At 47.9% G+C, this 24,249-nt stretch overlaps 2 protein-coding genes across 2 annotated transcripts in view; one reads left to right on the top strand and one right to left on the bottom strand.

Moving 5' to 3' along the window:
* CCDC33 (coiled-coil domain containing 33) overlaps nt 1-4,221 on the top strand; it is a 136,444-nt gene extending 132,223 nt beyond the window's left edge. Inside the window, exons 17-20 of the mRNA XM_006866491.1 lie at nt 1,317-1,483; nt 2,698-2,784; nt 3,165-3,278; nt 4,093-4,221. Coding sequence (XP_006866553.1) covers nt 1,317-1,483; nt 2,698-2,784; nt 3,165-3,278; nt 4,093-4,221 — 497 coding nt within the window. The remainder of the gene's footprint in view (nt 1-1,316; nt 1,484-2,697; nt 2,785-3,164; nt 3,279-4,092) is intronic.
* A 2,942-nt stretch (nt 4,222-7,163) lies between these two features.
* On the bottom strand, nt 7,164-21,885 carry LOC102828295 (cholesterol side-chain cleavage enzyme, mitochondrial-like). The gene is made up of 9 exons (XM_006866490.1): nt 21,614-21,885; nt 18,207-18,362; nt 16,433-16,632; nt 15,310-15,513; nt 14,272-14,429; nt 8,751-8,917; nt 8,422-8,500; nt 7,728-7,925; nt 7,164-7,295 (listed from the first exon to the last, which is right to left on the bottom strand). Exons 1-9 carry the CDS (start codon nt 21,883-21,885, stop codon nt 7,164-7,166), a joined length of 1,566 nt encoding a protein of 521 aa, XP_006866552.1.
* Between the last annotated feature and the right edge of the window lie 2,364 nt (nt 21,886-24,249).

Genomic DNA, 24,249 nt, shown 5'->3' with positions numbered 1-24,249 from the left:
AATCTAATCAGTGTCACAGAATTTTACACGCAGAAATGGTTGGATTGGTGTGTGGTTTATCGTGCATATTCTCAACAACAACAAAATCAATGAAATTTAGAGAAAAAATGAACTGGGGTGGGGAGAAGATACTATTAGGAAAATAAATGAGTAAATAAAAGAGTCTGCCTCATAACAATGATTTATGTACAAGGTAGATGTGTGACTAGACACTCAGGCTCAATGGGTGTGTATATATCCACAAATATATAAAGATTTGACAGGATATTTGTAGACAGCTGTATACCTTTGCTGCAAATATATCTGTGATGTGGTAGAGCATACAAGGGGACAGAGTTTTGAAAACTTCTTAGACACAAGCAAACACCTTGAGGGAACGAGCCTGGGCCTGGGGACTCAGGACAATAGTCTGGGAGGACACTATGGTCAATTGGCTTAACATAGTCCTCAAAGACAATGTTCTACATCCTACTTTGGTGAGTGGTGTCTGGGATCTTTAAACTCTTGAGAGGCTCTCTCTCTCCGGAGGAAAGAAGGTGCGCTTGGAAACAAATAGTGCAGTGGGTTAATGGGCCACATGAACGTTCATCTCCATGACCCTGAGACCAGAAGAACTACATGATGCTGGCTACCACTACCAGCTTCTCTGAAGGATTCTTATTACGACATCCTGGAGAGAGTGGGAGAAAATGTGGAACAAAATTCTAAATTCTAAAAAATTCAAATAAAAAGACCAGACTTCCTGGTCAAGTAGAAACTGGTAGAACTCTATAAGTCTTGGTCACCCAGGATCTGGAACTGAATTCACCCTCATGCCTCAGTTTTCAGCCAACCAACATTTATAAGGCACACATACCATGGAATGGTTAACCATTTAAGATCAAAAGTACAGCTTTTACCCAAACACAAAGTTCAGAAGGGTTGGGGAGGAAGGACAAATAGAGCTCCTGGGGACAGGCTGTTTCTGGAGGCCTTTAGAAAGCAGAAAAGCCTGAGCCCTACATTTCCAGAACCCTGGGTGAGAAAAAGACAACTGGGGAGGAGAAACAGGGAGGCAAAGACCAGGAGAGAGAAGAGTGTGCAGACCACAGAGGAAGGGGAAACTGAGAAGAAGTGAACTGCACAGTCAGGGCGGGATGGCTAGGGAGAACTAGGGGTCAGATTCTGAAGAGCTAAAGGATTGACTGAAGACAGTAGATGAGATTCCACTGGTAGTTGGGAGCCATTGAAAGCGTGTGAGCAAAGGGAAAGTAGCATGGGAGCAAATGCTGAGGTCAGAAAATCCACCTCATGAATATCTGTGGCCACGTCTGCAGCCTTCCCCACACTCTCAGCCTCTGGCCTTCCCCTGGGTTCTGTGAGAGAGAACTTGCCTGGTGACCTTTACTCGGTGCTACTGACTGAAAACTCAAGGCTGCGGGCAGAACTGGATAAAACTCGCCACCAGCCGGCTCCCATCATTCTGCAGCAGCAGGCCCTTCCGGTAAGAGCTGCCAGGACATCCCTTAGTCCCCAGGGTACCCAGCAATCACCCGCAGCAGGGTTCAAGTTGAAGATCAAGACCAGGAATTAGGCTTGCCAGGGTCTCCCATTTGTCTGAAGTCTCTTGAAGTCCTAGCTCTCAGGCCTTGCTCTTTTTCTCCTGGGGAACACGTACATCTGTAAGCTTTACCTTTACCCTCATCTGTCATCCTGGGAGCAAGCAAGCCCCTTAGGAATTTCTGGGTAAGGCAAACTGTTAAACACTTAGCTACTAGCCAGAACGTTGGCAGTTTGATTCTACCCAGAGGCACCTCAGAAGAAAGACCTGAAGACCTACTCCTAAAAGGCCGCGGTCATTTCCTATGAGGCTCAGTTCTACTCTGGAACACATGGGATGGCATGAGTCAGAATCATGACAGCACTTGCTGGCAACTCATTTGGTTTTTACTGGCCCTTTTGACTGACCCCTGATCCTTTTGGCTACCTGGCTGGCCTGCCCCTCAGCCTGGATTCATACAGCCTTGGAGAGCCCTTTTCCCCATCCCAGGTGGACCCCAGGGAGTTGGGAGCAGGAGGAGACTTGGCTGAGAGCCTTCGAGAGACAGATGGGCCAAACCACTCCAAGTACACAGAGACCCTGCCCAGACAGGTGGGTGCCTCAGGCCTCGGAAACGCCCTGCCCCACTCCACTTCCAAGGCTGTTACAGGTGCCTCCTGCTTTAGGCAAACCTGCAGAAGAGTGGTGGGCAGGGTCCAGGAGAGTTTTTCTCTTCATCCGTGACCCTCCGGAGGTGAGTTCTGTTTGAAAAACAAACCTGATCATGGATCTCCAGATAAAATGCAAGGGGTAGGGGAACGCTCTCTTTGCAAATGGATTCTTCATGTTACAAAATGACTCTCCGGTCAGGAGTCCCTTCTGTGTGTCAAAAAGAACTCCCTGGTGCATTTCACAATTTTTTAATCAAAATGTAAAAACTTCATATATTGAAACTCTGTGGGGAGAACAGCTGTAAGACAAATCCATTCCAGCCTGGTTCTGAGCTTCTGGAGGCGGGGGTCCAGCCCAGGTCTGAGACTCTGCAATCATTGGTCACCTAGTATGGAGCTAGGATCTGGCTGGTTTCTCCCTCGGTGTCTCATGGCCATCTGAGATCACAGGTCCACGGCCCCAGCCTTGGACTGGGGCCATACACAAAGTCTCCACTTTGCCCACAGGATGTCCTCGCTAATAACTCAGACAAACTTAACCTCCTGGCCAAGCTGGAACAAGCTCAGAGCCGGATCCTGGCCCTGGAAAGCCAGGTAAGTGAAACTCAGAGATCTACCCAGGGCTCAGAGGATCACCAGTACCAAGGCTCAGGCTGTGGGCAGCCTCAGGGTTGTGGGCCTGTGAGCAGGCTCGGTGTTCAGAGGATGAACCGAGTCAGGGCTCAGCCTGTGGCCAGGCTTAGGGTTCTGAATATGACCAGGGCCAAGGTTCAGCATGCTGTTGGAAATCAGGGAAGATCCATGTGTGTCTTAGGCTTTCGTTTGGGGTCCCCGCCCCACTCATTCCTGCCGTATCTGAGTTTTTTGGGGACGGTGTCAAGCCCACATGGCCCAGCGCTTTGTTTTCTGCCTAGAAATTAGGTTCAGGTATGAGCTCTGCTACCAAGTGACCCTTCCTGTCTCCCTTTCTGCAGTTAGAGGACTCTGCCCGACGCTGGGGACAGGAGAAGCAGGACTTAGCCACGAGGCTGCAGGAACAAGAGTATGGCTTCAGACACACCTCAAACTCTATCTTTACAGACCTGCCTGTGAGTAACACCTTCACAAGAGCTCCTGGGGGGTCAGAGGGTGGGACTGGCAGCCACCTGCCTCCCAAGTCACTGGGCCCTGAAAAAACCATGCAGGGGGCCAGCTCTTGGTCTGGGAGTCAGATCTGGGCTCCAGTTGCTGCTGTTACCAACCAAAGCTCTCGCTGGGTCTCAATTTCCCCACCTGCCTAAGGGGACTGTGACAGCTGTGGATATGAGCATCTTTAGAATGTTCTGGCAATGACTGTACTTTAGGACTGGCTTTGCTCCTATACAGAGTAGCTTGTGTGTGGCCCACTCAGAAGGAAGTCCCCACCCACCTCAATGGTACCTAAGCTCCTCCTCTTAGCACACCCCTCTTGGACAACAAGACTGTTGCCCTCATACTTGGCAAACTTGCCCAGGCAGGAGCCTGTTATCAGAGATACACATTGCTAGCTGCTCCAGAACAAATAGGCCTGCTCACAACTGCCCCTCAATCTCAGCCCCAGGGACCCACCAGCTCCCCAAAACAAAAACCCTGATTTCCCCTGTTCTTGAGCCAAGCTCATAGCTGGTGGTTCAGGGGCTCCAGAGGAAGAAGAGAAAGGATGGAGGACTAGCAAGGGCCACAGGGCCTTTGCACATGCCTGCTGAGCTTTGTGCACACCAGGACACTAGGTTCAACCTGCTGTCAGGAGGTGGGTCTGACACTGGACTTTGGATCCTCAAGGTGTGACTTGGCCAGGCAAGATGCCCTAGAATGGGTCGTGCCCCCAGCCTCAGAGCACAATTATACCTACCTACTTACCTCCCTTCTCTTTTCAAACTACAGAATGCCCCAACACACTCCAAGGACCACAGGAGACCATCAAAGCTGAACCCATTACTGCCCAGCTCAGAGATTCACCCCAGCCAGTCCTCAACCTCCCAGAAGGAGACCAGTCAATTCCAGAAGACCTGAGTGCTGGATCAGGGCACCGCCCCCCCTCCACCCCCCCATCCACTGTGGAATGTCATCCCACCCCTTAAAAACGACTTTATTAAATGCTATGGTTCAGTGAGTATCTGCTTCTTTCCTGGCATAAGGCAGCCTGGGAGCCCCAGATCCCTCCTCCCAGTTCTCACTCTGGACTCGTGTTGGGGCTGACTCTATTGCAACTCATAATCACCTGTCTGTCCTGGGAGCTACCATCTTTAGAGAGCCAGAGGTCATAGGGAAGATGATGCCTGCTGAAGCAGGAACTGGGGAAATAGTCCCTTCCAGACCTCCAAAAGAAAGGAGACTAGAACTTTCCACCTGCCCCAAAACATCTATCATGCTTGAAATCCCTTCTTTAGAGCTTGGTTATCTGTCTCTGGGGAAGAGACAGACTTGAGATCTGCCTGTGGCAATCAGTAACATCTTAGTGTTAAATACATCATTAAATAGGACTGGCAATGTTGCCAAATATAGCCAGTGACAGAAATGTAACACTGATGGGGACAGAAGAAAGAGCCTGGGACTGAGAGTCAGGAAACCTGATTTTAACTGGAAGTGTGCTGTGTAACCTTTGGCGATTTGAGCAACTTCTCTCAGCTTCAGTTTCCCTGCCTATCCCATGCAGAGTTTAATCTCTTTAGCAGTAGGGCCCTTTACAGCCCTCACATTTCTGAATCAAATGTGAATCCCACCTGGTAACGAGAAGGTAGGTAGAAAGAAGAGAAAAGTACAAGAAGAGGGGCATGTGGGGGTAGGGGTGGGGAAGCAGGATAGCTCAAGAAGTGGACACTACAGAACCTGCAGATTCTGCCAAAGGAGGCAAAGCCAGCGGGGCTCCCATGTCTCAGGGGATGAAGCAGTCAGGAAAGATCAAGCAACTGCTCAGGATGAAAGTTCTGGAACTCAGAAAGAGGTTCCAAACCAAAGCCATTACCATGAAGTCAATTCTGACTCGTAGTGACCCTAGGAGTGTTCCCGAGGCTGTCAGGAAGGAGACTGTCACAGCTCCCTCCCACACAACAGTGGTGGGTTGGAACTGTCTACCTTTCACTTAGTACCAGGACTCCTTTAGAGGGGCTTTGTTGTTGTTGTTAAGTGCTATCGAGTCAGTTCCTACTCATAGGGACCCTGTATAAGGTATCCAAGAAGTGACTGATGAGTTTGAACCACAACCTTGCGGTTCAAACCGACTTTGTGTGGTCGAGTGCCACACCAGGACTACAGTGCCACACCAGGACTTAAGGAGGCTGAAATTGGGGACCCGTTTCAGACAGTCTGAATAATGCTCCAGAGATTCTCTGAAGTCTCTCTGTCCACTGCCCAGAGATAGGAAGGTGGACATGTCCCTCTGGGAGAGGAAGTGGAGACCTGGGACAAATCCAGAAAAGGATCAGATGAGGCTGATGGAGGCAGAAGCTTATCCCTCAGAGCCAGTCATCTTACCCCTGCCTCTTGACAACACAAGACATCGGCCTGTCCAAGACTCTGCCTGGGCCTTGGCAGGAAATTCTCGGGCTCCACGGGATCCGCACCCAAGGTTCAGTCAAGTCAAGCCTCAACACTGCTAGGCAGGCGCACCCAGGAAGCGGGATTGACCCCCTTCTCAGATCACTCTGTTCTCAGCAGAACCCCATCAGCTCTAATGTTCCTCAGTCTGATGCTTCAGTCACTCTTGATTCAGTGACAATAAACCTTATAACTTCTCTACCTCCCCCTCCCGAAGCCCCAGAGAGGTTGATCCTGCTGGCTCCTGAATTGTAGAAGGGGAGTTGGTTGTACAGAGATGGCCTCAAATGTGATGTCTCCAACTAGAAGAAGAAAGAAGAGGGGAAAAAAGAGTAATCTGATACAATTTGATGAATTTGACCTACACCTATGGATGTAGTATCTCAAAAGAAGGAACAAATCTTTACAGCAAGGATCATCCCCACTTCCTCATACACAGGGTAGACAGGGATGGGCAACTTGGACATTGACTACCCAAAATGGGGGCTACAAAGGCAAGAAGTGACTGGCTTACAAGTTTTCAAGAGGGAGCCTAGATCCAGAGGGTGCGGAGAAAGGTAGAATCTCCACTGAGTAGTATCCAATCTGTCTGGGCGGAGCTGATGAAAGGGGATGAGGATAGGTCACTTGTGATATAGAAGCGAATAATTATTATCAGGACTGACTGTGAGAATTGGAAATGTAAAAGTAGACATTTTGTAGCAAAAGGAGGGGTGTGGTTGATTTGCATTCCAGGAGCAGAGGTCCCTGGGACCATCAAGGGAGAAGAGCGGACCCTACCCAGAGAACCAGTGATGTCAGAGATGGAGGCAGAGACGATAACGTGAAGAGATGGAGTGGCTGGGGACTCTAGACCCAGAGAGTGAGAAGGCCTGTGCGCTGACGACCAGGGGACAGGCTTGCAGGGTATACCATTTGGTTGGTTAATGATGCATGGAGGGGATTGTAACCATGGCAATGAAACGATATACAATAGGATGAATGTAAAGCTAATGTTCTCCCATGTAAACTATCACAGAATTCACTATAAAACATTTTTAAAAAAAGTGATGTCTCCCATCCAATGTCCAGTCTCCCGTCCAGGCCTGAGTCATACTGTTAGCCCAGGATCAGCAACCCTCACCACAAGACGAGAACTACCATAGGGATCAGATATAAATGAAAACATTTCGCATACTACAGTTGTTTATTGTCTTCCTGAAATGGCAAAGGAGGGGGAAAAAGGTAAAGGGATGGAGGAGTGTCCCAGCAGAGCCAAGAAAGTTGACCAGTGAAAGCCAAATCCATCCACACAAGGGCTGCTTCCTGGTCAGATGCAGCTGGGAAGAAAGGGAGTGTGGGGCAGAGGACTGGAGATGCCAAGGCCCTACCCCGTCCCCAGGCCTTCCTCCTACATCACAGCTGGCCTGATGCCTCCATTACGCCTGGAGCAGGTCCTGGTTGAGGGGCCAGATGGTGAGGGAGATAGGTTTGTTGGGCATCAGGATGAGGTTAAATGTGGTGTCCACGTCCCTGAGATGTTGGATCTCAAATCTGAAATTTTCCAGCATCTGAGAAAGGAGGATGATGTGAGCTCAGTAGGGAGTAGAAGGGAGGGGGGGAGGGTTGCTGTAAGTGACTAGGAGTGGAATTTCAGGTGCCCCAAGGAATTTACTTCTGGCTCCTCTTTTAACTCTTTACTGGGTCTGAAACCACTCCATCAGCGCTTTTTTCCCTTGGTTTAGACCTTACCCATAACTCATTTCTACAAAACCCTACCCTCATGCACTCTATCCCTTTACCACTAGGTGTGGAGTTGGGAGGGATGGTTAACGGGGCACCAATAGGTGATGAGTGGACTAGACCAAAAGAGGAGACAGCCAGGGTTTGAGGGCAGGGGCAGGGCTGAGGGGGAAGGGCAAGTGATGGGGCCACAGATGTACCCTGGGCTCTGAATGGAGAAGGGAGGAGGAGGGTGTTAGGATGCCCCAAGCCCAACTCACATGTATGAGGAAAAGCGTCATCTCCAGCTCGGCAATGCGCCGGCCCACACACTGCCGTGCACCCCAGCCAAAGCCCAGGCTCCGGAAGTAGGTGATGCCCTTGTCTTTGCTCAGCCATCGGGTTGGGTCAAAAGACTCCGGGTTGGAGAAGATAGTGGGGTCCCGGCCCATGGCAAAGGTGGCTACCTGCACTAGTGTCTGGGGAGGGATAGACAGAGGCCTGAGGAGTATAAGGACCACCCTCCCCTCCTCTCCCTTCCTCATCCAAAATGACTGTCCAGCATCCCAGGACAGGAGACTCTGCCCACTATGACCTAGAGCAAGACCCTCCCTGAGCCTCATCCATCAAATGTCAATGGTGTCCTTAACCCCAGGTCCTCTAGGATCCTGAGGTGACTGAAGACAAAAGTCTGCAAATGGTCCAAGGGATTGTCCTGCCCTTTATTCAGTCCCAGAGGTCCTGAGACCCAGACCACCTGTGGGCTCTCTCTGGAATCCCACAGTATTTCAGGGGTTACTCCCCAATGATTCCATCCCCCCTACTTCTCATTCAAAGCTCAGACTCCAGCCACTGAGGGTCCCAGCTCCAGGGAGAACAGCAGAACAAAGCCCCAGCACTCCCACCTGTCTGCATTTGCAGGCATCCAGGCTCCTCTGTCCGCCTGGCAGGACCTGCAGGCTGGGTTGCACCTACCTTAGCAGGAATCTTGTAGTCACGAATAACCATGTCCTTTACAAGGTATCGCTGCAGGGTCACGGCAATGGGGTGGAGTCTGCGGGAGGAGGGCCCTCAGTCTGTGCACCCACCCCTTCACCCAGCTGCAGCACCAGGGAATCTGGAGGCAGGGTGAGGAATCCATGGTCTCCTCTCCTATCCCAGCTGTTTCCCCCAGACCTCTCATTTCCCACTTCCAGTCTCCTCCACCAGCTCATCATGGTAACCTTTCCCCATGACCCCTGCCCGGGCGGGGGTGAAAGGAGATTGGTTGTGAGGGTGAGGTGCTCAGGTGAATGTGGACTTGCCTCAGTGTCTCCTTAATGCTGGCTTTAAGGAGAGGAACCGACTTGAGCATCACGTTCATGTCTCCATTGGCCTGGCGCCGGGCAGCCAGGACCTCTGCTCGCAGTGCCTCCTGCACCCTCAGGTTCCGGGCCATCTCATACAGGTTCCACTGCAGCGTCATGGATGTCTAACACGGGCCCAGACACAGAAGGCCAGGAAGGCCTGTCACTCCTTTGGCTCTTTGGAATGCTAAATCTTCCCTTTCAACCAACTACCCACCCACCCCCACTCCTCCTCCCAGTCTCCAAAGACCACCATCAGCAAAAGCAAAGCATAATTCAGCAAAAAGCAAAGGCACAAGAAGCCATCCTGTCACCCTGTGTAGGAATGTTTGAGTCAGCACTTGTCCCTGCCCCCAGCCTTCATGTCACTAGAACTCACCCAACCCACCCCAGTCCAGAGAGTATCATGTACACAGCCAATGCCACCTCCCCCAAGAACTCCAAGGGCCTTGAGAGACCAAATCCTATGGCTTTCAAGGCTGTGCTTTTGAATGACCCCATCATTCCTTTAGCATGTCTTGTTAAACAACCACCCCCTGCTAAACATGTTGTTGTTAAGTGCCATGGAATCAGTTCTGACTCACAGAGACCCTGTACAGGGTTTCTGAGGAGCCACTGGTGAGTTTGAACTGCCGACCTTGTGGTTAGCTGTACCATGCCTATCGTACAGCGCCATCCCAGGACTCCGGGGTTTACCTGTATCCGCACAGCTTAAACACAGACCTGTTTTCTATCTGTGTTGCAATTAGCAACCACAAGGTTTGCTGTTCAAACCCACCACCTGCCCCTTGGAAAGCCTGTACAGAGTCACTATGAGTCTAAACCAACTCAATAGCACTTAACAACAACTACAATAGGTACCAATATTAACCAACTCGTGTCACTGCAAGGGGGCTTTAAAAATTTCATGAAAACTTGGAGTTAAGAGAAAATGGAATGTTTTCCCATGAACTTTAAATTCCCTCATATTTAAAGCCAGAAGTTGTGATTTAAATCCTTTGCTGGAGGTATGAATGATCCTCATCACACCCCGAAGTTGTCTCAGATTTCTCAATGGGACCCCAGCTTAGGACAGCACCTCCCCCTGGGAAACGAACAAAGCTAGAACCTGGATTATTGACACATTATCTTACTATGGGTCACATTTTCTGTCCAAAACCCTTGGATGTCCTCCTTCTTCCCAGTGCATGACCAGTCATGTCCTCGCTTAAAGTCCTTGTCTGGACCCTAGATGAAGTTCAGAGGACCCTCAACACCTGGTCCTTGCTTGCTGCTCCTCCAGCTCTCTCTTTCCCCTCTCTCCAATGTGCACCTGAGGCTCTAGCCACTCTGAGCCACACGCAGTTCCCAAAGCCCAGAAATCTTCCGCATGCCACCAGATCTTTCCGCTTCCTGGAATTATGCTCCACCTTGGAGGCAAGCATGTTCTCCTTCTTCAAAACTCCTACTAAATGTATTTTCCAAAGCCTGACACAGAGGAGGTACTCAGGAGATAACTGTTTAATAAGGCAAGTTCTTAACTGTGTGACCTTGATCAAGTTACTTAACCTCTCTGTGCATCTGTTTTCTCATCTAAAAAGCAAGGACAAGAAAAACAAAATCAAGGACAACATTAATGTCCTGGTATGACACTGTAGGATAAGCACTGAACTGTTCATCACAAGGTTGGTGGTTCCACCCACCAGCCACTCCTCAGAAACCCTATACAGGGTTGCTATGAGTAAGTACCAACCTGACCACACTTAACGGCAGCAGCAAGGACCACATAATGTAGGTAAAAACTCTCACTGAGGTGAACTTACATAATAGCTTCAGCTATGCATTCAAACATCTTGAAGGTCAGAGATGGAACAGCATCAGGCAATGTTTCATTCTATACATATGGTCTCTGTAAGCTGGAGCCCATACAATAGCACCTAACCACAATAACACGTGTAAAAAACTAAGACCCTGCCTGCCATGTAGTATAAACTCAATAAAATTTACCTAGTAGTGATAGTTGCTACATTCATGCAAATGTAGCAATGATTGTGAGGTTGGCCCAGGACTGGGCAGTGTTTCGTTCTGTTGTGCATAGGGTCGCTCTGAGTTGGTACCAACTTGATGGCACCTAACAACAACAACAACAATAATAGTAAGGAGCCTAGCAGTGTAGTGGATTACCAGCTGGGCTGCTAACCACAAGTCAGCAGTTCGAATCTACCAGTTGCTCCAAGAGAGACTCTTTATGAGACTTTCTGTTCCCATACTTACAGAGAGAAGCAGTGATGCCTGAGATGGAGGCAGAGGTGATGACATGGAGCGATGGAGCAGTTGGGGACTTTAGACACAGAGAGGGAGAGGGGCTGTGTGCTGATGACTGGGGTGCAGGCTTGGTTGGTTGATGATACATGGAGGGGATTGTAACCATAGCAATGAAATGATATACGATAGGATGAATGTAAAACTAACGTTCTCCCATGTAAACTATCACATAATTCACAATAAAACATTTAAAAAAAGATTTACAGGCTCAGAAACCCTATACAGGGTAGCTATGGGTCAGAACCGTCTTGGTGACACACCATCACCTATAGTAATAGCATGTTGGGAGCAGGCATTTTCTGGCCGTCTCTTCTGACAACGAACTACGTCTAAAATAAACTTTTAAAAATCTCCACCTGCAACCTGTCACAGGTGTCAATATTCTTCCACTAGAGCATAATACGAATATGTCATCTAGGAAGGAGAGTTGCTAACCCAACGGCCTTGGACACATGCTTCCACCTAGCCCTGAAATGCTATTCCCTCGCTCTCCTCCTACCTAGCCTCATCTGTCAAGAAACAAATTGGATTTTAGCTCCTTTATAGAACATACTCCCTTACCTGCAAGATCCTCCCCACCCCTCTGCTTTGTTAGCACCTAGCCATGATGGCACAGTGGTTAAGTGCTCATCTGCTAGCTGAAAGGTCGATGGTTTGAACCCACCAGCTGCTCTAAAGGAGAAAGCTGTGGCAGCCTTGAAAATGATTTACCACCTTGGAAACGCTGTGAGGCAGTTCTACTATGTCCTAAAGGGTCTCTAGGGGTCAGAATCGACCCAGTGACAGTGGGATTTTAGTACATGCCTCTTTCATCATTTTACAACGTGGGTAGTACTTACCGTTTACATCCCTGGCTTGTTCTCTGAGCAGTATAAAAACATTGAGTTCTAAATTGTACCTAACAGGGTCGCTGCGAGGTGGAACTGACTTAATAGCACTTAACAACAAGAGTCTTGGGGCCCTGGTGGCACTGTGGGTTAAGCATTAGGCTACTAACCACTAGGTCAGTGGCTCAAACCTACCAGCTATTCTACAGGAGAAAGATAAGGCTGTCTGTTCCTTTAAATATTTGCAGCCTTGGAAATCCCATGAAGCAATTCTACTCTTTTCTATAGGGTCACAGCGAGTGAGGAAGTCACAATGCCTAAACCATAATTAATAATCAATAAACACTAATCTAAATAATTTAACCCTCACTATCACATTAGCAAGGAGCTCTGGTAGCAGAGTGGTTATGAATCGGGCTGCTAACCTCAGGGTCAGCAGTTCGAAACTACTAGCTGTTTCACAGGAGAAAGATGAGGCTTTCTGCTCCCGTAAAGATTTGCAGCCTCGGAAACCCTGTGCAGGGTTGCTATGAGTCGGAACCTACTCTACAGCACATAATAATAACAACAACAACAACATCACATTATCAGGAGTCCTGGTGTGGCGCTGTGGGTTAATGCACTGGACTGCAAGGTGGCTTTGAACCACAAGGTTGGAGGTTCAAGCTCACCAGCTGCTCCTCAGAAACCCTATACAGGGTTGAGTAGGTTCCGACTCAATGACACTTGCCAACAACAACAAATCACATTATCATGCATGTTGGTGGTGCTATGGGATAAGCAATGGACTGATAACCGCAAGGTCAGCAGTTCAAGCCCACCAGCCACTCCATGGGAGAAAGATGAGGCTTTCTGCTTCCATAGTCTCAGAAACCTTATACAGTGTCACTATGAGTTGAAATTGACTAGATGGAGAGTCCCTGAGTGGTACAAACAGTTAGCGTGCTTGGCTGCTAACCAAAAGGTTGGAGGTTTGAATCCACCCAGAGGTGTCTCAGAACCCTGGTGATCTATTTCTGAAAAGTCAGTCATTGAAAACCCTGTGGAGCACAGTTCTACTCTGAACACATGGGGTCACCATGAATTGCCCCAAGACACCTGGTGCATCACATTAACCTGGAAAAGTGTCGGAAACTGGTAAAAGAATGGTACACAAGACAGTGAAAGTGACATTCAAAAAGAGAACTTTCATGATATTGGTGCCATCTGTGAAGAAAGATGCCACAATTGATGTCATTAGGGCATCAAGCCCTAGAGTGGGTTCAAAGGTGACCCCCAAAGAAAGATATGTCCACATCCTAATCCCCAAACATTGGTCCCAAACTCCTGGGGGGATCATGAACTCCTTAGAGGATTCTCTCTCTCCAGGAAAATCTAACCATCTCCATGTGAGCTGATTTGGGAAAAGGGGTCTTTGGAGATAAATGAAGGATCTCAAGATGAGATCATCCTGGATGACTCAAGTGAACCCTAGATCCAAAGACTAGTGTCCTTTTATAAAAGAAAGAAGAGGAAAGACACAGAAACAAAGAAAAGGGCCATGTGAAAACGGAAGCAGAGATTGGAGTTTGCAGCCAAAAGCCAAGAAATGTCTAACGTCATCAAAAGCTGGAAAAGGCAAGGAAGGAGTTTCTTCTTGAGACTTCTGAGGGAGCAAATCCTGACACCACTTTGACTTTGATCTTCAGGCCTCCTCCAGAACTCAGAGGGAATAAATTTCTATTGTTGTTACAGCAGCCACAGGACACTAATCGGGCACCATGGGGTACTGGGGCATTGAGTGGCAGAGTCTGGGGCAAATTCCTCTAGCCTCCACTTTTTATGAGGTCCTGCCTTCTTCCCACACCCTGAGTGAGCTGTGTCTTCACTCAGAGACTCTAGGCTCGTGACTGGGAGGACAGAGTCCTGCTGCTGGACTTCCAGCATGCCTCCCAGGGAATCTTACTTCTCTTAAAGACTCTACTGAAAGCTCGGGCCTTCCCAAATGCTGGCCTTTCTCCAATCGTACTCCACAGGGACCTGACATAGACCTCACACTCCTACGAAGTGTACCAAGGTAGTACTGAGCTCCGTAGGTTTTCAGGTAGTTCCTGGGGAATTGTTGTGGTGACCCCCATAGGTAGTCATGACAACATAGTAACAGGCCTGTCCCTGGAGAGCCATGAGGTGGGTTTGGATCCCCAAGATTTTGGAAAGCAGCTAAGCACTTAACCTTTGGGCAGCCAGGACTCGGTAGAATATAGAGCCAAGAGTGGGCTATGTATCACATAAGCATAGAACTCTCGTCGTAGCAGGGTGGCAGGTGCCAGGGCAGCCTGTAACCAACAAGCTGCAAACAGCAAGCTCACTGTGTCAACTCCACCCGCCAGCAGCTCTGTGATGTTGGCTTTGATGTTGTCGAAGGACATCTTGGTATTCTCCACGAGGCCGAGGAGGATGCTGGGGTAATTGTTGATGACTCTTTTTTTTTTCAAGTTCCAGTAGAAGTTCTGGGTGTATTGTTCAGCTGAGGGGTGAGAGCAAGAGGAGAGAACAAAGAGTGAGGTTTCCTCGAGGTTGGAGAGAAAGACATCTGTCTCTGTGGAGTCCTCTGCTTTCCCAGCTGTCATTTTACTGAGTGCTTTTTCTGTCCTGTCATCCTATTTGCTTTTTCATTTAATTCTTGATCACAACTCTCTGGGGTGAGTGACATCATCACCACTGTACAGATAAGGAAATCAAGGCCCAGGGAGGTTAGTCACATGGGTGTAAGGAGCAGAGACAGAATTTGATTCTACTTCAATGCCACTAGTCAACCTTCTGCCCCCAGACTCCCAATCTCTCTCACCCAAATCCCCATTTCCTGTTACCAAGCGCAGCTGTGTCTGAGACACTGACCTTTAACCCCATGGAAAGCACAGGCCCCTTTGAGGAATGATCCTCTTTCGCCAGAAAAATCGAATCATTCTAACAGCCAGCAATGGGCCACCACTTCCAGGAGGCTCTGAGACCCTCCTGACATCCATTCCTGCCCACTGGGGGATAGGTGACCTACATAGCATGTCAGTGCTGTTGATACAAACCCACTGTCCCTGAGTTGATTCTGACTCATAGCCACCCTATACGACAATAAACCAAAGGGTTTCCAACCTTATCAATCCTTAAGGAAGCAGACTGCCACATCTTTCAACCAAGAAAGAGCTAGCTAGTGGGTTCAAACCTTTTCGTTAGCGGCTGAGCATTTAACTACTGCATCACCATACACAGGACAAAGAGGCAGGACCAGACCTGGGTCCTCCAGCTGGCTTTCTCTGCCTCCTCAATGCCTGGGTTCCTACTCACTGAGGTAGAGAGGGTTCCCAGCTCACACTCCTTGGCTGCCCAGAATATAGCTAAAGGACCCTCACCTTTATTGAAAATCACCTCCCATGAGGCCGCGTGGTCCCTCCAGGTCTTGGTCCTGAGCAGGCGGAACAGGTCCGGGGGGAAGTTGAGCATGGGGGTGCTGGTTTGGAACATCTTGTATACGGCATTTATGAACCTCTGGGCCTCAGGATCTACGATCTCTTGCAGCATCCCCAAGCGCTCCCCAAAGATGACGTTGGTAATGGCTGTGGAAGGAAGCAAAGATCACTACAGAGCTTAGCTCACAAAGATTCTCCAGCTCCTGCACACACAAACACATTACGTGCACAACACACAACACTCACAGCACGCAGAGACAAGACACACCATCTCTTGTTTCGTTTCCATAAAGAAACTAAAAGGTAAGGATGAGGAACGTTGTCTTTTCGGCACCCATCCAGGCTCTTTAGAGGAGCCTGTGGACAACCCTAAAAGGCGGTCACTTGGGTGGGAAGCAGGGTCTCCCAGGCCAGGGTAAAACTGCAACCCTCATCCTTTCAGCAGCACCCTCAATCAGCCTCTGGGCTTTCCTTTTGGAAGAGAGATTTATTTCTGTAAATAGCTGAACTGGCCACATCCTGAAGCCATTCTCATGGGATTCTGGGAAACATAAATCCTTGGGTAACTAGCCATCCAGAACTCAATCTGTCCAGATCTAAGTAGTCACAGCAAACCCATAATTTCCCCAAATGCCTTGACTCCTGATTCCATACCAAATTCCAGGCAACCCCAAATCTATTAAGCCACAAGTGTGGGTTAATGTGCTGGACTGCAAAGTCAGTTTGAATGTCAAGGTCGGCAGTTCAAGCTCATCAGTTGCTCTTTGGAAACCTTATACAGGGTCGCTATGGGACAGGATATACTCCATGGCATTTAACAACAACAACAATCAAGTCACAGGTCCTTTGCATATACTGTTCCACTGGCTATACGGCTTAACCTCTGGGTAGCCGAAGGTAGCTACCCCTGGGTAGCCAATGGTGGAGGATGTGTTTGTTCAACAGCTCACCCCAGAAGCCAACCCCAGCACTTCTACAAGGTCTGTCCTGGGTCTCAAAATAGAAGATTCAACACTGAGTTCTCCCACCCCCAGACCCGCTGACTGACAAGGGGCAAACCCCTTACACTCAAAGGCAAAGCGGAACAGGTCATCGATGATGGGCCCTGAGTACTTCCCAAGGCCCTGCTGATTGATGCGCCTATGCAAGAGGCTGACAAAGTCTTGAGACACTGCATCGAGCAGGGGTATAAAGTTCTTCGTGGCCTCCAGAGCCATCAACTCCTGGTTCAGGGTTATCCGTTCTCTCTTCCAGTCTTCCGACTTCCTGAAAAGACACAACCCTCAGGTTTTCCTGGTCACAGTCCCCAGGCCTGGCAAACACAGAGGGCCTCTTCCAAGATGCCAAGACTCAACTCTGAGTGTCCAGCACTCACATGAGGGTCCCTGCCCTACCTACCCATCACATCCTCCCTGCTCCCACCCAACCTGGAAGCAGGGACAGGAAGAAAGAGGGTGAAGGAGAACTAATCCTGAGCTGCCACTTTCCCTGATGCTGCTGCAGACCAGAAAGTTACCTTCTTCTAAGACTTAGGGACTTTCAGGCACACCAGTCTTTGACAGAGCTGCCAGCCCTCCCTTCCTCCTGGCCTGTGTCCACGGGTTGCTATTCAGAAACTCCTCTGTGTCACCTTTTATGACCTACATTTTTTCCTCTGCCTTCACATGTGCCACCATTCCTTTTGGTGGGAGGATCCCAGGTGCCTAGAATGAGGTTAATCATAATCCTGGGTTTATAGTCTCTGCTGAAAATTGATCTATACAAAGCCCCTGTTGTTCTAGAGTTTGTTATTGTTGTTGATGGGGGAGATGGTGGTGGTTTTAAGAACGTTATTCTAAACTCTCCACCCAACAGGAAAACAAGGAACTTGACAGTACCACCCATTTGCCTACCTCAATTTTCTATTTCTAGGTATCATCCATGCTGTTGTGGAACATTGAGTCCATTCATTTAGACAAATGCATATCCTGGTTTATTCACATATGCTCCAGTTGAGCATTTAGGTATTTTCCTGGCTTTTGCTAATATGAACAGCACTCCTGAAAACATTCTAGCACTTGTCCCCTTGAGCACATATGCGAGAATTTCTTTGGAATAGATTCTTGAGAGCAGACGTGATCATAGGTATGTGAGTGTTCAACCTTAGGAGATAACCTCCAACCATTTTCCAAAGTGGTTGCACCAGTTTGCAAGCGCACTAGTAATGTATCAGAGTCTCTGAGTGGTACAAAGAAATAACATACTCAGTTGCTAACTGAAAGGCTGGAAGTTCAAGTCCACCCAGAAGTACCTCACAGGAAAGGCCTGGCATTCAACTCCCAAAATATTATCCACTGAAAGCCCCACGGAGCACAGTTGTACTCTGACATAGATGGGGTCTCCGTGAGTTGGAGTTGACAGCAACTGATGGCAGTAACGTATAAACGTTCCAGCACTTGATTTAAAATGTTGATTAGGAACTGAGTGGCAATGTATTAAATACACTATGCTTAAATACATGTTTCTCTTAACTCGAGGGACTCGAGGTGGTAAGGCCTTTCCCTACTTATCATTGTATCCCTAGCCCTTGTACAAGGCCTGGTGCATAGTAGGTTCTCAGTAAGGTGAGACATAATGAATATACCAATACACGAGAACTTTACCAGGTCTCTTTTTGTCCATTAAGATCTTCAGCCTCACCAGGTGCCTGAAGTTTAACTGGCATCCCCATTATTGTTCTACCAATGCAGGAGAATGACAGGAATTTACCTGGAGGTTCCAGTCAAAAAGGGCAGGGACAAGCTTGGACCCTGCCCTCCCTTCATCTCCATCCATCCCCTGGAAGATAGCCCAGAACTCACTTGAAAAGGATCCCTATGGGTTTGTTGTAGTGCTGGTGATAGGCAACCCAGGGTGAGACGAGTAAGCGTTCTGGGGTGGGACCCTCAGACTTAAAAAGAAGGCCCACATCTTCAGGGTTGATGATAAAAATCGAGTCCAAGTTGCCAAGCTTCTCCCTATAGGGTTTGGGGACAGAAGATGTGACATAAGACCCAAAGAGAGCTATGGAGATCCTGGGTAAGGGGTCTCTGCATGACCACGTGCTGGTTAAGGGAGCTTGCTGCAGAGTCTCAAGATCCGGGTGTGGATCTCACAGCTTACTCGCTGTGTAACCTGAGACGAGAACCTTAACCCCTCTAAGTTGTTAGTTTCTTTCCTATAACGTGGAGATAAATATGAGGGGACTTCTAAATACGAGGGGGGCTTCTAAAAGGGGAAATTCCATTATCTTCTAATTCCATTTTTCCATGAGCTTTTTGAAGCCTCCTCATATAGTACTTGGAGTCCTGGTATGGTGCTATAGGATAAGCACTGGACCACAAGGTCTGTTTGAACATCAAGGTTAGTCGTCCAAACTCACCAGCCACTCCTCGAAAACCCTATACAGGGTTGCTATGAATCAGAAACAACTCGACAGCACTTAACAACAACAACGCACAGTACCTATCTCACAAGGAGGCTGAAGGACAGAATGATGTGGTTTACAGTTGGGGTACTTGCTCAAGACCCTGTAAACAACAGCTTTCTTATCATCCTTTTTGTGCTTATTGCAAGATCAACCCCACTCCAGAGCCTTTCTTGTGCCTTCAAATTCTGTGTCCCATGCCCACTCATCCTGTGTCCTCACCTCACCCCCTCCCCACCAGCCCCGTGCAGCTCAGAAGCCTGGCACACTTGGCATGTCATCACTGGAATGCCATCATGCAACCAGCTCACCAGGAAGGCCACCCACCAGGCCAGCCAACCCCTTCTACACTCGTGGACTGAAATTCTAGGAGTGGCCACCTTGTCCCCAAGGGTCAGACACCAGACAAACGACTTTGTTTCTGTTAACATGAAACTATGGTCAAACATCAGGCCCTACTTTAGCTATACCTGACCATGTGGTTTGCAGACAGTCTGTTAAAATGCAAACGTTGTGAAACAACAGAAAATTCCAATTCAAGATTTCCACCCTTTGCATAAGAAAGTTAATTCAAGATACACTTTAAGGCAAAATATCAGGTACAAGCCAAGTGTGTGGTATATGTGATAATGAGAAGAGAGAGTGTGTGTATTTTTTGAGAGCTGCATTACTCACTAACTCATAAAATCTTGGCTTGCCTTCCCAAGTCCCTCAGGCTTTCTCTTGTCCATGGCTTCCAGAAAGTTCCCTCAGTGACTTCCCAGTCACCACTAATCAGAGCTCCATGACACCCTTCACACCCACTTCAGCTCAGCATAGTCCTTGAACTGCCATCATTATGCTCAAACCCGCTTCTGGAACGCTAGCCCCAGGCAATGATCTGCCTGTTAGGCAGCCGTGCCAGAGACAGGAAGGTGTGCAACAGCATCACGTCCGCTAGTGGCATGAAGGTGGGCTGAACACTGACTTGAAAGAACTGACAGAAAATCCAGTTCATTCATACTATGGAACAGTATCTTCCTTTAAAAATTATGTTAAGAGAAAAAGAAAAGAAGTCCACAATAGAATGTTGGACAACACCAAACAGCATATATAAAATGTTCACATTCTTAAAGGTACATTAATAGGATCCAACTTGAGATTGTCCATGATTTCAGTTCTTGATTTGTATTTGTATTTTCTAAATGGTTCTCCCCACCAGATGGCAAGAGGGTAGCACAAAAGGGCTGCCCAAGCCCCTCCACTACCCAGTTCTGTTGATCCCTACTTTATGTTAGCCTTTTGTATTACAGGGGGGAAGAACACAAAAATTTTATTTAAATTCCTCACATTTATCCAGAGTGTATCATTTTCCAAACTAAGTTACAGTGTCATGGTCAACCCAGGAACAAGGACTAGAAGTCAAACAATTTGGGTCCCAGATTTAATTTTGACCTACAGAGCTGTGTGGCCTTGGTAAGACCTTTCTCCTCCTTGGGCCTGAATATCCCCAATCTGTAAGATGGAGCTAGGAGTCCCAAGGTGGTACAGCGGTGCAAACAGTTAACATGCGTAGCTGCAAACAAACAGGTTGGAGGTTTGAGTCCGCCTAGAGGCACTTCAGAAGAAAGGTCTTGGCGATCTACCTCTGGAAAATCAACCATTGAAACTCCGACACCCTGACGGCAACTAGTTGGGAGGGGCTAAGAACACTGATGTCACGGACATGTTGCAAGGCTCAGGTGAACATGACTCAGAAAACAGAAAGGGGCTAGGGAAAATGAAAAAGCATCCGTGTTCCTATTTAGGGATGGAGGCTAGGAACGGGAGGAAAAAGGTGAGGGCAGGAAGCAGGAAACAGAGACTACCATAAAGGAGATTGGGGACAGAGGTATCTATGGGTCTAGGAGATGGAGGAGGAGGGAGAAATTCAAAAGCAATTTTCTCCCAAGTCCAAGCACTGGGCAACCCCATCCTCAGACCCTCACCCACACCCCACCCCATGTCCTCCTGTTGTAAAAAAGACTCCAGTTTAGACTTCAAAGGCGATTGTGTACAGGAGAGTGACCCTGAGGAGTGAGCAGCTAGACCCAAAAAAAGCTGCCCTCCCAGACCACTTTCCGTCTCCGTGCCCTTCCAAGCTCCCTGTACTCTGCTCATTCCATATGCTTCCCTAATGTCCCATCAGAATTGAGGTGATAAAGGCCCTTTCACTTGAAGCAAATGCTCTGCCCCTACTCATCTCCCATCCCCATCTCCACCTACCACCTCTGCCATCTCCTGTCCTTCTAACTGTGCCGTCTGAATGGAACCCAGGTGTGGCTCAAAGGAGAGTCATCTTAGAAATTGCTGGAACAGGGTGTGAGACCTCCTACCCAGTACAACAGCCAGGTCAGAGGCCAAGAGAACAAAGCCCCCTCTGGGTCAGGAAACAAGGCAGATGCTTGGGAAAGTGACAAAATCATCCTTCCTGGAGCAGCTCCCGAAGCCACTGTGAGCTTGGCACAGAATTTAGGGGTGAGGACAGCAGTTCTAACCTCTCTAAGCCCCAGTCTCCTCCTGAGAGTGGGGGTAATAAACTGCTTTTCCCGATGTCCCAAGGACAGTAGCTGTCAGGTGGGTACTGAGAAGTGTTTGTTCTTTTATCACCCCCATAAAGTTTCAAAGAGTGGAGGTCTAGGGAGGATTGAGATCTAGGGGCTAAGAACTGACCCAAAGACTGAGAAGCTTGTTCCTTATCTGCCACCTTTCCCATGCCCGGAAGAGATCAAATCAGAAGGACAAGGAGCCTGGGGTTGGGGAGCCAGCTTCTGACAGACTTACCTGTATATGGGACCAAACTTCTGGAAATTCTGGACGTTACGATAGTGGAGTTTGTGTATGCCCTTCTTCCTCCAGAAATTGTACAGGTTCACCCAGGCATTTTCACCCGAAGTTGGGATCTCACTGAAGGGGCGTGGGCTCTGAATGTGCACGCTGCTGGCTCCTTCGCCAGTAGACATCCTGGGATGCCCTGAACTCTCCAGCAGGGCACTCAGGAAGGGCTTGCAACCTTTGACTAGGACTGAGTGTCGGTGGAGCCCCCTGGCCAGCATACTGTCCCCACAATACAGCTTCACTATAGCAGGGCTTGCTGGGGTGACTCTGGCCCTGGAGCCTGAGGAAGAAGCTTTTAAGCCCAGCTCAAGGCTAAGCAAAAATGCTCAGGCTCTTTCCTCCTCCCACTGACTCCAGCCCACACACAGTCCCTCCCAGACTGGGCTGCTCAGTCTAGAATGGCTGTAGTCAGAGATCCTCCCAAGCACAGGGAGATCTCTGGGTCTCTGTCTTTGGTGCCACCCTAGCAGGTCCCTGAGATACCTATGTCCCTGCCTTGTCTGGGGTTGCCTCTGGGCCCTGTTTCTGTCAGGATGTACGGACCCCCTGGGTCTATGGGGGTAAAGAGGAAATGGGGGCTACCTTGCCAGCTTTGGGACAGCATACATCTCTGTGTGACCCCATGAATTATATATGAGATTATACTCTTTGTATGTTGTTGTGAAGTGCCACTGAGTTGGTTCCGACTCAGCAACCCTGTGTAGGGCTTCCCAGGAGTGGCTAGTGGGTTTGAACTGCCAACCTCACCGTGTTTATCCTAGAGCGCCACACCAGGACCCTGTTCTTTATATAGTTCCTGATTTTTAAAGTTCTTTTTCTTCTTGGGGGGGGAGGGGTGGGAGCTATATTTTATGTAATTGGCAGGTATTGCTACTATTTTTAAAATATATTATTTACGAAAAATAATAATAAGCTAAATTACAGTCCTATTTTCCCATTGTAAGAACTCTGAAGATAAGGACAAACAAGAAAATAATCATAACTCTCCTGAGTCTGTCATGTTGACTAAAAAGAAGCTATACAGAAAAGAGTACATGCTGTTGCGTTTTATCAAGTTCAAGAATCTGCTAAATTAATGTAGACTTAAAAGTGTTAGAAGTGGTTTTTTTGTGGGGTAGTGACTGGAAGGAATACAAGAGAACTTTCTGAAGAGTTGGAAATGTATTTTGTGTTTTGTCTATGTATGTACGTAAAAACTCACTAAATTATATACCCTTATAATTTTTTTATTTTATCAAATGTAAATGAAAAAAAAAAACAAATAAATAAATAAATAATGTAAGTGATACCTCAAAAGGTAAATAATCCTATCAATTTTTCTAGAGGATTCTTTTCCCTTTTTTAAAAAAAGGAAATGCTTTTGCAAAGAGGATACTCCCTCTCAAAGACTTAGGACCACAAGTCTCTCCATGTATGGAAGAAAGAGGAGTGATGAAAACTGAGGATGCTTAGAATCAACTAGTTCTGTTGACCAATGGATCACACGAGCAGCAGTCACCATAACTCTGAGACCAGAAGAACTAGATGGTGCCCAGCTAGCCCTACCAACTGCTCTGTAAGGGACCACATTAAAAGGTTCCAAATAGAGTGGGAGAAAACATGGAACAAAACTCAAAATTATTTTTAAAGACCCTGCCTACTGGTCAGAAAGAGACTGGAGGAACCTGAGACTATGATCCTCAGTCACTCTTCAGGTCTGAAACCCTGTGGCCCAATTTTCAGCCAAGAAGTAGATAGGTATATGGAGGGACGGGGGGTGAGGACAACAACATTAGGTTATGCTCACCATGGAATGGTCAATATCAACCATTCAAGATCAAAAGGGCAATATTTACCCAAGGCCAAAGTTGAGAAGGAATGGGAAAGAGGGTGCAATGGAATAGGAATCATAGGGAGGCAGTGGGATAACTAACCACTGTTAAATGAAGGGGATTACAATCGTTGAAATGAAACAAAGGGTATGATTTGTTGAGTATAAAACTGATGATTGTCTCAGTAAACATTCACTCAATTCACAATAAAAAGTTTCCAAAAAAAAGCTTAGGACCATAGTCTTGGGGGTGGGGGGGGCATCTAGGTCATCTGGAATAACATAATCCATAAAGATAATGCTCTACTTTGGTGAGTAGCAAATGGAATCTTAAAAGCTTGTGAGTGACCATAGAATAGAAACTACGTCTACTAGTCTCTTCCCAAGGAGCTCTGGTTGCATAGTGGTTACGAATCAGGCTACTAATCTCACAGTCAGCAGTTCATAACTACCATCTGTTCCGCGGGAGAAAGAAGAGGCTTTCTGCTTCCATAAAGATTTATAGCCTTGGAAACCTTGTACAGGGTCAGAACCGACTCCACAGTTGTGATTAGCAGCCCAGTTTGTAACCCAATAGATTATCAGAGCTCCTTAGCCCAGATATAGAAGTATTCAAAGGAAAACAAACCTGCTGTTTTTGTTGTTGTTATTGAGTGTCGTCGAGTCACTTCCAACTCCTAGCAACCCTGTGTAGGGTTTCCAAGGAGCAGTTGATGAGTTTGAACCAACGACCTTGTGATACAAACTGACTTTGCAGTCTATAGGGAGACAA

This window comes from Chrysochloris asiatica, unplaced genomic scaffold, assembly GCF_000296735.1.
Source record: "Chrysochloris asiatica unplaced genomic scaffold, ChrAsi1.0 scaffold00092, whole genome shotgun sequence".
In the NCBI taxonomy this organism is placed as follows: domain Eukaryota; kingdom Metazoa; phylum Chordata; class Mammalia; order Afrosoricida; family Chrysochloridae; genus Chrysochloris; species Chrysochloris asiatica.
The sequence above is the reverse complement of the archived record's forward strand: the minus strand, read 5'-3'. Positions and strand labels throughout refer to the sequence as shown.